Source organism: Paroedura picta, chromosome 1 (genome assembly GCF_049243985.1).
Source record: "Paroedura picta isolate Pp20150507F chromosome 1, Ppicta_v3.0, whole genome shotgun sequence".
NCBI classification, from domain to species: Eukaryota; Metazoa; Chordata; class Lepidosauria; order Squamata; family Gekkonidae; genus Paroedura; species Paroedura picta.
The window spans coordinates 109,990,429-110,006,077 of record NC_135369.1 but is presented as its reverse complement, the minus strand read 5'-3'; the positions used below and the strand labels follow the sequence as shown (position 1 = coordinate 110,006,077).

General features: G+C 41.9%; 2 protein-coding genes across 2 annotated transcripts; both read right to left on the bottom strand.

Moving 5' to 3' along the window:
* Positions 1 to 22: 22 nt before the first annotated feature.
* LOC143841344 (trace amine-associated receptor 5-like) lies at positions 23 to 3,011 on the bottom strand. Its single transcript, XM_077345563.1, has one exon. It carries the CDS (start codon positions 2,762 to 2,764, stop codon positions 1,745 to 1,747), a length of 1,020 nt encoding a protein of 339 aa, XP_077201678.1. The 5' UTR covers positions 2,765 to 3,011; the 3' UTR covers positions 23 to 1,744.
* Positions 3,012 to 12,587: 9,576 nt separating this feature from the next.
* LOC143824542 (trace amine-associated receptor 4-like) lies at positions 12,588 to 13,631 on the bottom strand. The gene has a single exon (XM_077311969.1). It carries the CDS (start codon positions 13,629 to 13,631, stop codon positions 12,588 to 12,590), a length of 1,044 nt encoding a protein of 347 aa, XP_077168084.1.
* Positions 13,632 to 15,649: the final 2,018 nt, after the last annotated feature.

Below are 15,649 nucleotides of genomic sequence, written 5' to 3'. Positions count from 1 at the left end.
AAGGAAAAGACATAGGTCTGTAAGGAACAAGCTTTCAGTGTGCTTGAATCTGAATATAATAAGGAAGAAAAGTATTACTATATAATGATAAAACGGCTCTTTTTAAGGAACAAGAATCAAGGCTCTCTATCTTCTAACCATTGACTGGTAAATGAGAACTTCTCTCTGAACACCTTTTTCTCTTCTCTCCCTTGTTTGTGTATAATGCAGAATTGCTAGCCTCCAAGTGGGGCCTGGTGATCTCCCAGAATTATAATTACTGACAGATGTCAGTTCCCTTGGAGAAAACAGCTACTTTGGAGGATGGACACTGTGACATTATGCACCATTTAAATCTTTCTCATCCACAAGACCTCCTCGCCCCAGCCCCAAATCTTCAGGAATTTTCCAGTCCAGTTAGAAGCCCTATATGCTTTCAATTTTGCTGCTGAAGTTTGCTGTCATGGTAAGAAGTGGGGTTGCAAACTGTCGTATGAAAAACTCTTGTTAAGGTACTTCTGGACTGAAATCTAACTGAACCACAGTTAATGAAAGGGATGGAAGATATTCATATGTGATAGCAGAAGAAGGGGGAGAGTCTGCCATCCTATGGGATGCCCCCATATACCACTAAGAATGGAAGATCTTTCAGAGTTACATCAGTGTAAAAAATGCTATAGAGCAAAGAGTGGGCTTGCAGCTGATAAAATATCTCACTTTTTCCTGTTTATGTAATTAAAGCTGAAGCTGATCACAGCCAGAGTTTCCTGCTATTTACCTTCTCCTTTGTGTCAGAAGGGACTGGGAGGACAATCTATTCTCAGAAAGAGGTTTCATTCATTATAAGCAAACAATCTTAACAGAAGAATCACCAAGTAATAATAATTATCAAGTAATGGTCGCAATACCTAATGATAGGCTTTGTGGATGCAATCACATATGCAATTGATAAGAGAGGATCTAGTGATTAGCATTTATAGTTGTAGGAGAAAAACCATACAATACCCACACATTTGACACCATTTTATCTTTTTCAAGAACCTTGTTTTGCAATGCATTCTTCATGTATGGTCACTGAGGTAACTTTGTTCAATAGCGCATTTTCTTAGGTAGCCTTCTGTAGGATTTCTCCATAGTTAATTGATAATCTCCTTTTGAAGTGACTTGATTAAACTGAGCTGGACATACGCATTTTCAAAGTTCAATAAAAGCATCCTTTTAGAACAATGGCCTGTCCCGTCACCCTACCGATCAAAGTTTAAAGTCCTCCTCAAGCCTCAAAAGCGTTCCAATAGCTTAAACTGCTCTTCTTTTGGTGAACTTTTTTGAGTGGGTTGGTGGGATACAGAGCCATGATACTTTATTATTTAATAAATGCAAGTTTTTTACTTTGTCATGTCATGAAATTTGACCTCACAAATTAAAATTGGATCTTACCAACAAACCAGCTACTTGTTACAAATCACATCTCTAGCTTACTACTCCAAATATGTCAGTGTCTATCCTGTTCTGAGGGTGCCTTTCTATTTTCTTTTGGTAGCCCTTCAGTCCATAACAAAAATGAATTGTTTTCTTCACACTGAAGGAATCACTTTGCTTGTATCATTTCAGTTTATTCTACATTATCACAGATTACATCACAACAGTGTAGGGAATGCCTCAAAAAAGTCATAATTGGGAGTGACCAACTTGGGCTCCTTGATATATTGCCACCAAACTAGATCCACAAAAATGCAACTTCCTATCCACCTCTCTTGTCAATAGATCATTCCTGGAACAAGTCAATGGTAGATGTTCTTGCATAAAAGACCTGACGTGTTAAGACTAGCTTTATAGCTTTCCTGAACCATCGGTAGGAAAACACATAAATCAAGGGGTTGCAGGCCGAATTAAAATAAGCAAACCAAATAAGAACATCAAACACAACAGGAGGAGTAATAAAATTTACCAGGCTGTCCACCATGGTGTCTACTGTAAAAGGCAACCAGCACAGGAGATAGATTCCTACAGCCATTCCAAGTGTTTTAGCAGCCTTCCTTTCCTTTTTTGTTGCTCCTAAGTGGGACTCAGACCCAAGTATCTTATTCATGTTATTTATCTGCCTAGCTTGTCTGGTTGCCACAATAAATATCTTAACATACAGCCCTATCATTATGAGGCATGGGAAGAAAAAAACTGGAAAGTTAATCCATCCCCAGAGTTTATTGAAGAGCAGCTGGCAGTTACCAGTGCAAGGCACATCCTGTAAGAACTGTGCTAATCCTTCCTCAATTGCTTTGGTATACAGAAATACGGAAGTATAAACCACAGGCACGCCCCATCCTATTACTATATAAATGCAAGCAACCCGGGTGGTGAACTTGGTAGGGTACAGCAGAGGATCACAAATGGCACAATGGCGATCAATGGATATAAAGCAGAGATGGAATATTGAGGTCAAGCAAAAGAGTGTGTCCAGAAAGGTATGGAACCAGCAGAAGTCTTCCCCAAAATACCAGCAGCCTTCCACTGAACGGATAGTGCTGAAAGGCAGCACTGTCAAGCCTAGGAGGAGATCTGCCAGGGCAAGTGAAAGTAGTAAGAAATTAGTGGGGGTGTGGAGTGTTTTGAAGTGGGAGACAGAAATCACCACCAGCAGGTTCCCTAGCACTGTGAGGAACATCCCCATGGCACAGACTAGGTAGATTGCCAACTGGATTCCAAAGGAGTGCAGAGTTCTGTAGCAAGAGCCATTTATCTCAAAGCACAGTGGGCTTAGAGTTGCACCTTCCACAACAGAGCTCATCCTTCTTTTCCAATTCAGCCTGCATTAAATAGCTCACAGACAGCAGTCTTCATCTGAAAAAAATATTGAGTCAGTTAGAAGGTAAGGAATAGATCGTATGTGCAAAGATTGTTACATAGGCCTCTCTTTATATCGAGCTGAATGATGTGAATGTGACAGGGTGATCACACACCCATTGGCTTTCTACATTGAAATGCACTGAAACAAGCTCTTGAAAAAGCCCACTGGAATTTAACAAGGGTGACATGTGTTAAATATGGAGCGGTAGAACCACCCCCACCCCAAAGACTTTAATTGCCTATATGGGCTTGGAAGTAGGACCATCTCATTTTGCAGCTCAATATCCATCAGTCATTGGTAAAGCAATTGTTTTGCTCGCCTATATCCCAATTCTAATAATTGTTCAGAAGATAATCCTATTTTGAGAAGTGTTTTAATTATCTCTGGGGTTGTGGGCTAACAGATAGGAAGAAAAGAATTGGAAATTGTCAGAGCCAGGCCCTCTCCAAGGAATGGAGTCCCTGGACATATCTCATAGCCAATCTCTAGAGCCATTTATGGCCCCACTGGTAGTTCCAAAGCTATGCTGCACCTTTCTGACAGCTCCAAGGCTATACTGTGCCCCACCGATGACTCCAAGGCCACCTTTTAGCTCCTTTAAGGAGCCACTGATATCAAAGGCAGCTGAGTCCACTCCTCAGATTCTCAGGAAGCTTCCCTGTCTTGAGCAGCAGGCTACCAGTGGGGAACAGTGCAGCCTCAGAGCTGCTAGCCAGGCTGCAAAGGGACAAAAGACTGGCCGTGAGGAAAGTCTGGGGCTCTATTCCTATGTGAGGTGCCTGCTTTGGACAATTTTCAGGGCACTCTAGGTAGGGTTGCCAGCCTCCAGGTAGGACAGGGAGATCTCCAGGAATTACAACTGATCTCCAGAAGACAGAGATGAGTTCCCCTGAAGAAAATGGTTGCTTTGGGGGGGGGTGGAATTTATGGTATTCTACCTTGCTGAGGGCCACTCCCCTCCTCAAATCCCACCCTTTCCAGTCCCCAAATCACCAGGAATTCCCCAACCCAGAATTGCCAACCCTAGCAGCAAACTCAATGCATTCTGGACCATTGTGAATTTTAGTGGGAGGTTACACAGTATACTCCCTTCCTGCTTCACTGTCATCGGGGGGGGGGGTACTTCAAAACTATCCTTTTAATTTCTTCCAAAATGGTACAATGACTGAACAGCACAATCTCTGACTTCACCAAACTGTGAGGATTGTTCCAGTATCTTACACGACTTTCCAGTACAATAACAATACAAATACTTGAAACTACCAGTAAACATAAGTGGATTATGTCCATGTTCTGTAATTCTATGCTGCCTGCATTTCACTCTTCTTGATGTTTAACCAGGAGAATTTCTAAAATTGTCATGGAACTTGGAGGATGCACAGTTTGCCACAATATTGCAATATTTTCAGATCATTTATGTATCTCCCCCATCTTCTTATCTGTAAACCGCTCCTGCAGAGTGGTAAAAATAAAACAGTAAGGGTTAGGTGGGAGGAGAAAGGGGTTGGGCGAGTCTGTGATAAAAACTCAAAGGGGCCAATCGGGAGCTGTGAAGCGGCTCCCGATTGGCCCGTCTGAGTGCCACTCCGGGGCCAAGTGGCCAATTGGGAGCCGTGCACAATGCAGCTCCCCATTGGCCATTTGGCCCGTCCTGGACTCTGAGGTTAGGGGGCCGGGGGAAGAGGCTTTACCGCCGGGAAAGGAGCAGGGCCACCGTGTCGAAGATGAGGCAGGCCTGCTCCTTTCCGGGCAGCGAGCCCGGGACCTAGGGTGGGAGGGGGTTGGCGGCCAGAGGCGCAGTGGCCCTGCTCCATTCGCCACGCCGAATCCGGGACATCAGGGGGAGGGGGGAGGGAGGAGGAGATAGGAAGGAAGGGGGAGAAGCCCTCGCCATGGCGAGAAGAGCAGGCCCGACACGTGTGAGACACGCCAGGCCTGCTCCTCTCGTCATGCCGTAGCCAGGACATCAGGGCAGAGGGGGGTTGAGGAGAGGGGGCAGCAGGGATGCCATGGCGGAGGCGTCCGCAAGAAGCCCTGCGAGCCCCCTGGCCCCACCAGCACCCATGCTAGTGCCCATTGTATTTAAAAATACAATGAGCTTTACCCCTAGTATGAACATTATATCTGCACTGATTAAAAAAAAACATGCAAGGAAAGGCATTTTGACATGTCTATATGCAGGATCTTGAAATAGCTTTATGAAGCATGTACACCCATTTATTTATTTTTTTAAAACACATCCCACAATATTCTAAGGTGGTTTGCAATAGCCTACTGAGAAAATTTCATGTCAAATCATGCAATCAATTCTTCGTATGATTGTATCAGGATTCCTTCCTTGTACTGCTTTATCAATGCACAGATGCTCTTGAGTAGTGGTTAGTGATATGAGGGGAGCTTGGTCTGTTTAGAGGAGATGACTGAGAGGGGATCTGATAACCATCTTCAAGTATTTAAAAGGTTGCCATATTGAGGATGGAGCATACTTGTTCTCTCTTGCCCCTGAGGACGGACCAGAACCAATTAATTCAAAAGAAATTCCGTCTATGCATCCAGATGAAGTTCCTAACAGTTAGAACAGTAGAACAGGCTTCCTCGGGTGGGTTTTCAGTGGAACAGTCTTCCTCAGGTGGTGGTGGGTTCTCCATCTTTGGAAATTTTTAAACAGAGGCTGGATAGCCATCTGACAGAGATGCTGATTCTGTGAAGGTTCAAGGGGGTGGCAGGTTACAGTTGATGAGCGATAGGGATGTGAGTGTCCTGCATAGTGCAGGGGGTTGGACTAGATGACCCAGGAAGACCCTTCCAACTCTGTTATTCTAGGAGATAGTGTAGTGGTGGTGTAGTGGTTAGGAGCGCCGACTTCTAATCTGGTTGCCGGGTTTGATTCCCTGCTCTTTCTCCATATGCAGCCAGCTGGTTGGCCTTGGGCTTGTCACAGCACTGATAAAGCTCTTCTGAATAAGCAGTAATATCAGGGCTCTCTCAGACTCACCTACTGTAACTGTAAGCCATTTTGAGATTCTTCCTGGTAGAGAAAAACGGCATGTAAGAACCAACTCTTCTGCATCTTCTTCATAGAAAGGGTAGAATAGGAGGACACACCTGGAAACTTCAGCAAATGGGATGAGGAATAATTTGGAAGTATCTCACAACACAGGCCATATTGGGGCACAACAATTTTGAAGTGGGAATCTTTTCCATCAACCTTGCACTGAAGAACCTCCTTGGATGGTATTCATGCACCACAGAAGCAGAAACTCTGATAGTCAGTGGTTACATGCAGGAAGTGAGGCTACTCACTGCTTTTGACCAGGGAAACAACACTGTATATTTAGGAAGTCTTGAAAACAGCTGTTGTTCATGTCAAATGTTTAAGGAATGTAAGCAGGTATTGTACTATGAAAATCACTTGCACATGTTGATGTGCATTTGATAACCTTATTTTCTGTTGCAGAGTGTGTATAAATGTATAAAACAGATATGGCTTTTTTATAGAGATATTAGTATTTCATGTACAATAAATGTCCGCTGAAGATCAGTGTACATCCAGAGCCATTCATGAATATTCACAGATGAATTTCATAGAACAGTGGCTCCGTTTTGGTGTACATCTTATTAATGTAGTTAATAGTTAATCATTTAGAGGGAAAAGAGCACAACAGAGTTCTTCACAATGCAAGAAGCAATCCTTTCTGAAAAACCTTTTCTACTGTAAGCTGCCAGGGCAGGAAATGGTGTTCTTGTTTGTACTCTTTCAATGCCAGATTCTCAATAGTAAGTTCCTAATTTCAGGTTCTGTTATTTTTAAAAAATGAAGGATGAAATTGTTTCCCTCACATTTAGACATTGTAGCTGAATAAACAGAATATCAGAGAAGTGAGAATTTCTTGTCCAGTTCATTTCATAATTAATTGTGTGGCTATTGACTTACAGGCTGGTGTCACTGTTTAATATTTAAACAACTACTTTACAAAGCAAATAAAGTAGAATGAAAAAAAATTGCACAGTGATATGCATAGCATGTATAATGATGGAAATTTCCAAGATTGTTTTGTCTCCCTCTCTCCCCCCAATCCAACAATCAGCTTGTATCATCTGAGGAGAGACATTTCTTTCACTGAGACAGAACCAAACATTTTAAAAATGTTTAGTAAAATGCTCAGAATACTGGCAAAAAGCTCCCCATTTTTGGTCATATAAATACTCAGTTCCCCGTACCTGCTGGTGTCTTCTACACTGGCCTCCAGGATTCTCTTCTAATAATGTCTTCATTCAATGTCTGGGAAGTAGATAACCAACTGATCCAATCCTTTATATAGCTTGAACAAACAGTCGCCTCTAATGGACAGTGTGTTTGAAGGGTGTGGCCACAAAGCATACGTGTTCATCACTACTTGCTTTAGAGACCAGAAGCTCACAAACAGGCCCACTTGATTTTTTTTTAAATGTTAACAGTTGGGTCATTAATGGGCTATGAATCTCTGCAATATAATAGATCTAAACTTCCAAACTGTTCTGACTTTATTCCTCTTGTTCAATGTGTTTCACCCCTCCTCTCGGCCTAAATAAGGATTTTGCTATTACTACGTCAGCAAGAAAGCTATAACTCCAAGCATCTTAGGATTGTTTTCATTTTCTGCTGTGGGAGCAATGATATGTTTTAGTATCCAGTGTAAATTTCATCCATTAAATATGACTTTTAAAATACATTCCATACATAGACATTGTGTGGGATCATAGGAAGCTATCCACTTAGAGCAAGAAACACACTGGCAGAAAAGGCATGCAAATGGATTTTGGCCACTTTCTCCTCCTCACTGAGGTCACACAGCATATCCCACGACCCTTTACAGTACTCACAGGCAGCTGCTGGAAGAAAGGTAAGGTGGAGAAAGGTAAGGATCAATGTGTACCAGAGCTTTATGCATGCAATGCATAGGATTCAACCCATGATTTAAAATATGCACCGCAGGTTACCTCTAGAAAGTCTGGGACTGAAGCTTAGATTTACTTGCTGTAGCATGGTCAAACCTTAAACATGCATGATTTGCTGTTCTCAGACTGGCCAATTAAATTATTTCTATTAAGGATGTCACATGTTCATAGATCAGCCAGAGAGAACCAATGCTACAGGGGACTTTAAGATTTTTTAAAAACTGAATTCCTGATACAGGACACAAGTTCAGGGCACCTATTTGAGTAATTAGCGGCCATGACTTATCACGGCTGCCATTGATGCTGCAGGTGGCAGCTAGAAGACCAGGTGAGCAGACAGTGTCTGGTTGCATGGTGCAGTGTGGCATGCATCAGAGGCAGGGATGTGAGTGCCTATATAGGCACCACATGCATCTGCCTCTCCCTCTTGTGCCTTGGCAGCCGAACTGCTTCCCTCCCTCCTTATGTACCTGGGTCACGTGTTCTGAGTTTCTGTTTAGTTGTGTTATCTGTAGCAGTCGGTTTAGGCATGGTAGGAGCCTATTGGCAGAGAGTCCAGTTTGTGTACTTCCTGGAGGCTGGGGATCTCCTCAACAAAACTGGTAGATATATGAGTGCGGCCTACCCGGCTGGGAGGCCAGGGGCTCATAGTGAAGTGACCTACAGGGCACCAAAGTGAGGTGGATGTCTGGTGGGCCTCATTAGGGTCGCTTCCTGGTGAGGGATTCCGGACACAGGACCTGCTTTCCCAGCTGGGATGGCATGGGTTCCAAGGCATCCATGAATCCGTGGGTCAAGCAGCCAGATGGCGGAGGGGTCAGGCTACTAATTGGGCAGGGCCAACACTTTAGAAGGTGGCATAGCAATAAATGGCTGTGCCCATATTTATGCCAAAAGTGAGTTGTGACTTCATTGGCAGAACTGCCACCCTGCTAATCAATTGCTTTAATCATCACCAGAACTGGAAAAGCAATATGGGGAGGTGCTACCAACAAACTGGATCAGAGACACACACTGATGAATTAGCAAAGATCCCAGCCAAGAAGAAAGGTTAAATACACTGTTTTAGAGGGAAGCAGCCCTTCCCATCCTATGTGACATTTCTGGGGCCTTGTCGTACAAGAAGCTCAATGGGCTCTGCTTCTGCTAGGAATTATGGATGTGGTGGTGATGAGGAAGACCTGGGGAGAGAAGGTATGTCCCAGCCCTGTCCAACCCTCTAAGTTAGCATTTCACAACCAGGGTTACACATAACCCCAGGTTTACACCAGAGCCCCTGAGGCATTACACCAGTTTGTGGGGGCAAACTTAATTAAAATATTTTAAAGATTTTAAAAAGGACACAGGGCAGTTTTCACCTTATTTGTGTAGGTCAAACCTGCCCCCTCCCAAAATGGCCAATGATAGCCTTGGAAGGGATAGGAAAGGGAGGGTCCCTGACCATACAAACTTTTGCCAGGTTCATGTGTTGCAATCAACCTGTTGGTAGTGGCTGGAGTCTATGCATTGAGTCAACTTAGAGTTGGTTGGGTGGGGGATGGTTTGGAGATGTTTTTTTGAAATAAGGGGGTCTACCCAGCATTAGGCCACTGGTCCACTTTAATGCGGTCTAGCATTTTAGTCCCAGCAGTGGGCAGAGCTGGCCTCCACACTCCAGTCAGGTGAGTTCTCTTGTGGTTGATTGGGGGGGGGGTATGGGTGGGTAGGTTGGAGGGAGAGAGTGAGGAATGACACATCACTTCCGGTGACATGTCACGTCTGGGGGTGTGACAGGGAGGTGTGGCCAGCTGACATCACTTCCAGGTTGTCTCAAAGCCTGAAAAATACTTTTGACCACAGTCAAAAGGTTGAAAAAGGCTTCTCTATGACCTTGGGATCTAGGAAGCCAAGTATTAGGGAGTCTTGGCATCGTTTGGGGTCTTCAGCAAAGGAGCAGTCAATTCCCAGGTGCTCTGTCTGGCCCTCTGATAAGGAACTGTGTCGAGATTGAGGGGTTGGGAGGAGTCTAGATTGGGGGAGGTCCAGGTGTACCACAAAAGTTTGTTATATTGTGATTAAAAATGCAGATTTTTTAAAAAGGGGGATGCAGCAGTGTCCACCCTTACTGATTTGGGTACCAACAATGAAAGGCAGCTTGGAAATTTGAGGTGGGGTTTTAATGCAGAAGCATGAGGCATGCATAGGGACTGACATTCCGTTTTGCCTCCAGTTTCATTTGGACAAAGCTCTACCTGACCTGCCACTGGACAACAAAACATGGGAAATATGATATGGGTGACTGGTCATGATTTATGGTACACATTATAACATTGGTAGTGCAAGGACACTGCCATGCATCTGTGGTTCCTGCTTTTAGTTTGGGCTTTGTTTACTTTTTATTCTGATAATGTTTTGTTATTTTTGTGCTAGATTATGGCTTTGAAGGGGTGGGATACTTCCAGTTTTTGCTGATGCATATCTTTCCCAATTGTCCACTGTATGTATTTTCCCCAGGTTGGATGTAATCCATTTTTATGTTTTATTATATGATTAATGTCATTTGTCAGTTGTTGGACATCACCCCAAATAAATTTGAAAGGCAATATATAAATACTGCAACAAGTAAACAAGTATAAAACAGAAGAGGCTGAGGTGGTTGTTATGGGACATCATTAAGTGAAATGTCCAGAAAGGTCCAGTAAAATGATATAAAAAGGTCACAGGGACATAAAAGCTACTTTCAATAGCTAATACTTTGATTATATTTAGCTATTTTGCTGTCTCTTATGAGTCAAATCCAAGCAATTATTTTAGTCCAGCTCCCTGAAGAGCTCTGTTTACTGTTCATTGTATAACTGTAAACCACAGACTTTAAGTTGAGATATTATTTCAAATATATAAGGGGTGTGGAATGAATGCCATCTATCATATTCAAGAGAGTTTGAATATTCTGGGTCTCTTGGAGTCACAACAAAATTTATTTTGACTTCAAGTGTGAGTGTATAAATATATGTGAATTGTAGATGAAAAAATATCTGCCAAGCACAAATATTGAAAACCACAGTTCCTAAAACATATAATGTTTGCTTGGAAATTAAAACTCAACTAATGTCCATCTTTTATCTTATATATTTAATATTCTGCCTCTTAATGCTAAACATTATAATTGATAATTTCCAGAATCCCTTGGAAATAGCTGGTAACTTACTGGATGAGTCTTAATTTGCATGAGATCAGGAAGGAAAATTGGAGGCCAGCGATGGAAGAAAGTGACTCAGCAGAGTGACATCCAATCATAAGTTAAAAGAACCAATAGTAAAAGATTAAAACAATAAACCCATCAGAATATTCACTACTACACAGCAAATCAAAGTACATATCCCCGTACAGCTGGCACGACTATACCATCTAGCCAACACTGCAACATAGAAGGCAGCAACCAAACCTATCTCTAACTTAATCCTAAACACCTCACGACTTCCGCTGCCAGTTGTGAATCCTCTAATATCACTTGCTGATGTTAGCCCAGGGGGTAATGTCGGCCCCAGGGGTGGGGGTACTGATTACACAAGGATAGGGGAGGACCCAATTGCATTTCCCCAGTCTTTCAGAAAGTTGGAACTTAAAAAGTAGGAACTCAGTAGATGGGAGCTTTACTTCAGAAGGTGGGAGCCATAAGTAATGTTACCTAGCATACAGGCTCTAATGGAGCAAGGAGTCTCTTAAATATCCTGACACCATTTAAGGCCTTAAAGGTAATTACCAGCACTTTGAATTGGGTGCAGAAGTAAATCACAGCCACTATAGTTCCTTCAAGACCATCAAGATATGTTCCCTGTAATTTACTTCAACCAGAAATCTTGTTGCTGGTTTTTGTCCCAAGTCAGGTTTCCAAACCATCCTCAAAGGCAGCCCCATACACACTGTACTGTAGCAAGCAAACCTGGTTATAGTCAGAGGATGGATAATGGTGGACAGATGTTGACTTTCAAGGGAAGACTACATCAGAGCTGATTAAAATTGACCAAAGTGGTTACACAGAGACAACAAAAAGCAGAACAAAAACTAGCCATCACTGGAGACCAAGAATCTCCACAAGAGGTCCTGTAGCCTGACAGGAGGAAGCTGCCTGGACCAAAGCACAAGCTGATTTTGTTGGTGGTGATAAACCAGCAGAGTCTGGAGCTCAACTCATACCTCCTTTTCCTGTAGCCAGAGAGAAGTCCTTGTTCCCGCCAGGATCTCATGACTTCTGCCTGCTGCTTGAGTGAGCCAAAAATTTGAGAGCTTCAAGCTGTTTCTTGTGTGCTTCTTCACTTGATCCAGCCTTCTGCTTTGTCCCTCCAACTTCTGTGTTTCTGGATGAGATGCTGCATCTGAATGTGTCCACTCAGGGGTCTTGAACAGGAGACTGCTGTTAGAGGGCAGGCAGATGAGGTCTTTTCTGGAGCTTTAAGGATGCATGAAGCCTCATGCATGCTGGGGACCTATATACAAGATTTCTTTCAACATAAGCAATGATTCCCTACTCCTCCACATGCAGGCAGCTGGGTGACCTTGGGCTAGTCTCAGTTCTCTCAGAGTTCTCTCAGCCCCAGCTACCTCACAGGGTGTCTGTTCTGGGGACACAAAGGTTTGTAAGCAGCCTTGGGACTTCTTCAGGTAGTGTGGAGCAGGGTATTAAAACAACTCTTCTCTAAAGCAATAAGCTAAGAGTAGGAACTGAAGTAAGACCAAAGGAAAATGCAGTTAAAAGTGTTTAAAACAGCATCTGATGAAACCAATAGAAGCCCACTAAAAGACTGAACATGGTATGCAGTGAGTTCCCTCTGACAATTAAAAATATTTAAACATTTCTCCCAAAGAGATTGGCTACAGAAGAATCTCTTCTGAAGATAGTGCCTGTCACAATCATTTTAAATGCTTTGCGAAACCAAGGGTAAAATAAGCCATAAATTATGGGGTTACACATAGAGTTGAAATAGCCCAGCCAGAGAAAGGCATTGTACAAATCCTCAGGGGTTGAGAAGCCAATATAAGGGTCTGTTATAGTAAGAACAAAAAAAGGTAACCAGCAAAGAACAAATGCTCCCATTACTATACTTAATGTCTTGGTAGCTTTGCTTTCTTTTTTAGTAGAAATTTTCCCTTTTTTGTCTGACTCAGATTTTGATGATCGCAGAATCTGAGCGATTTGTGTGGCATGCTTGTTTGCCACTTTAAATATGTGTAAGTAAATGCCCACCATGATTGTTCCAGGAAGAAAGAATGCTATTAATGAAGCCATTACACCCCACAACTTATTAAATATCAGCGAACAAAACCCATAGCAATATAGAGAGTCCACATAGTCTTCTATGCCATCAATATTGAGTTCTGAGAAAACTAGGCCAAATGCAAACAGAATTGGGACAGACCAACTAATTAATAAAAAAAGTTCAACCACGGGAATTGTTATCTTGGTAACGTAATGAAGGGGAGCACACACAGCATAGTAGCGGTCAATAGAGATAAAGCACAAATGGAAAATGGAAGTGGTACACAGCATGATATCACAACAGGTATGGACTTTGCAAAAAAGGTCACCAAAGTACCAGCATGAGTCTATTGACCTAGCCATACTGTATGGCATCACCATGAAGCTGAGCAAAAAGTCTGTGGTTGCCATGGAGCAGATGAGAATGTTGGTCGGCGAATGGAGCTGTTTGAAATGTAGGATGGAGATAATCACAAACATATTTCCACATAGGGTGACCAGTATGGCCCCCAACATAAAGAGATACATAACAAAAAGGCTGATTGGAGACCTCAGGTTTTTGGGACATGAATTATTCACAAGTTCAAAGCAGTATTGCACACCCTGTGTGCTCCAGAATGTGGTTGAGTTCATGATTTAGCGCCTTTGATGAAGAACTCTTCCTTAAAAAATGGCAGTTTCTATTTTAAAAAAATGAAATAACATTATTTCTTATATTTATTTAAGTATATCAATGTAACCAATATACTTATTATACCAGATATTATACTTATCTGGAAGAGCAACTAGTACATCCATGGAAGGGAAAATACATTGGTTAGGACATATTTGTGGCAGCAAATATCTAATTATATAACAAGTAACAAGATTCTTTCTTCAGGAAATTATTTCATTGGGTGACTTTAGTCTACAGGATCATAAATTACACTCTCTACCTTTCCCATACCATGAATAATTCAACATTTATCTTGTCTTTACACCTAAAATAAAAAAGCTTCAGAAACTTTGACAGGGGAGATTCTTTACATTTATGATTTTTGGGGGTTGCCCTGTTCCAGCACTATGATAATTTTTTCTGAGAAAAGATGGCTGCTTTACACACAAACACACACTCACCATATATAGTATTCCCAAACTACTGCACTGTGGGTTTAAAATAAAGCCATTGCGTTGCTGGCTGCTTTGTTCTCAAAGCCCCTTTCCTAATCAACCCTAATATGAAACTGCATTTTTTTACTGCCACTAAACAATGAGCCAGTGTTTTCACTTGACTACTTGCCATAACCCCAAGACCTGTTTTCTGGCTTTTCACTGCACATTTCTCCCCTATCAACATATATGCATAGTCTGAATATTTGTACCAATAAAAAACAAAACGTATCTAGTGACACTTTAGAGGTGAACAGCCTGCTTTGTGAAATGAAATTTATGCCAACACAGATTCACTGGGTGACCCCACTGCTTACTTTGCCTGGTCTCAGGTAAACATTTATACCTTATCCTCTTGCTTCTTGTTGCTTATCTAGGTAGTAGCTGCTAAGATGACCCATCTTATCTCTCCGAATACTCACCCTCACAGTGCAGTCCTACCTGGAGTTGTGCCCTTGAATGACTTCAGTGGGCTTTGAGGAGTTGGGCTTGTTCATTACTTCCATAACTTGATATAATAATACAATATAAATTGATTATTTTCTTGTGCTGCTTTTAATCTTCTCAGGTGATCAGTACAAGTGATCATGGAATGACAGCTTTGTTAGGGTCGGCCTGTGGATCTGGCATATGCTCCAATGTCCTGTTTTCTGATTGTTGTTCCTAGTGATACTGGCTATATATTAGAGCCCCTGAATCAATGGCTAATATGATTACTCAGAGATATAACACCTTTACAAACTGAACTACAATGAGCTTTGATGGACTCTACTTCTTTCTTGACTTCATCAGGCAAGAGTTCAGTTGATTTATACAGGCAAAGAAATTCCTGTTAGTGATATTCTACTCAGCAGCTTGCTCTGAGCACACAGTTGGTTAGGATTAAAAGAAATGCAATACCCCTAATACATAATTATGGTCTGGCAATACAATTTGTTAGCAGAAGAAAGCATTAAAAAATCCACAGGTGTGACTGGGACAAAAGAGAACACTGTTGATAGAACCCCATATTAACTATTTTATTATGGAAGCAATTCAACATCATGCTATTTCTTAATACAATTTATGAACGGTTAAAAAGCAATATTTGATCAAAGGAAAAGAAACATTATGATGTTATCAGCGACTTTCAGCCACTGAGACATTGCCCTGTGATTTGCTAAGTTGATGTGCCATTTTGTCCTTCTGCAGTTTGGAGCACGCTATGCTAATATGAATAGATTGTGAAAGGCATTATATTCTGGTTCTGTCCTGGTTCAAAGTGAAGAGCTACTTGAACAATTATACCTCTAATGAATCTGTGATTCCATATTATTTAAAATGGGGAGTGAAGCTTTTCTGGATGAACTATCCCAATGAAAATCTCTTTACATAGTCCTCACCACTGAATATATAACAGTACAGACAGATGTCAATGCATTCTGAAAGTGAATCAAGGAAAGTATAACAAATAGCTTATTTATAATGTAAGCCAAGTTATTATTAGAGGGTACTGGTAATAA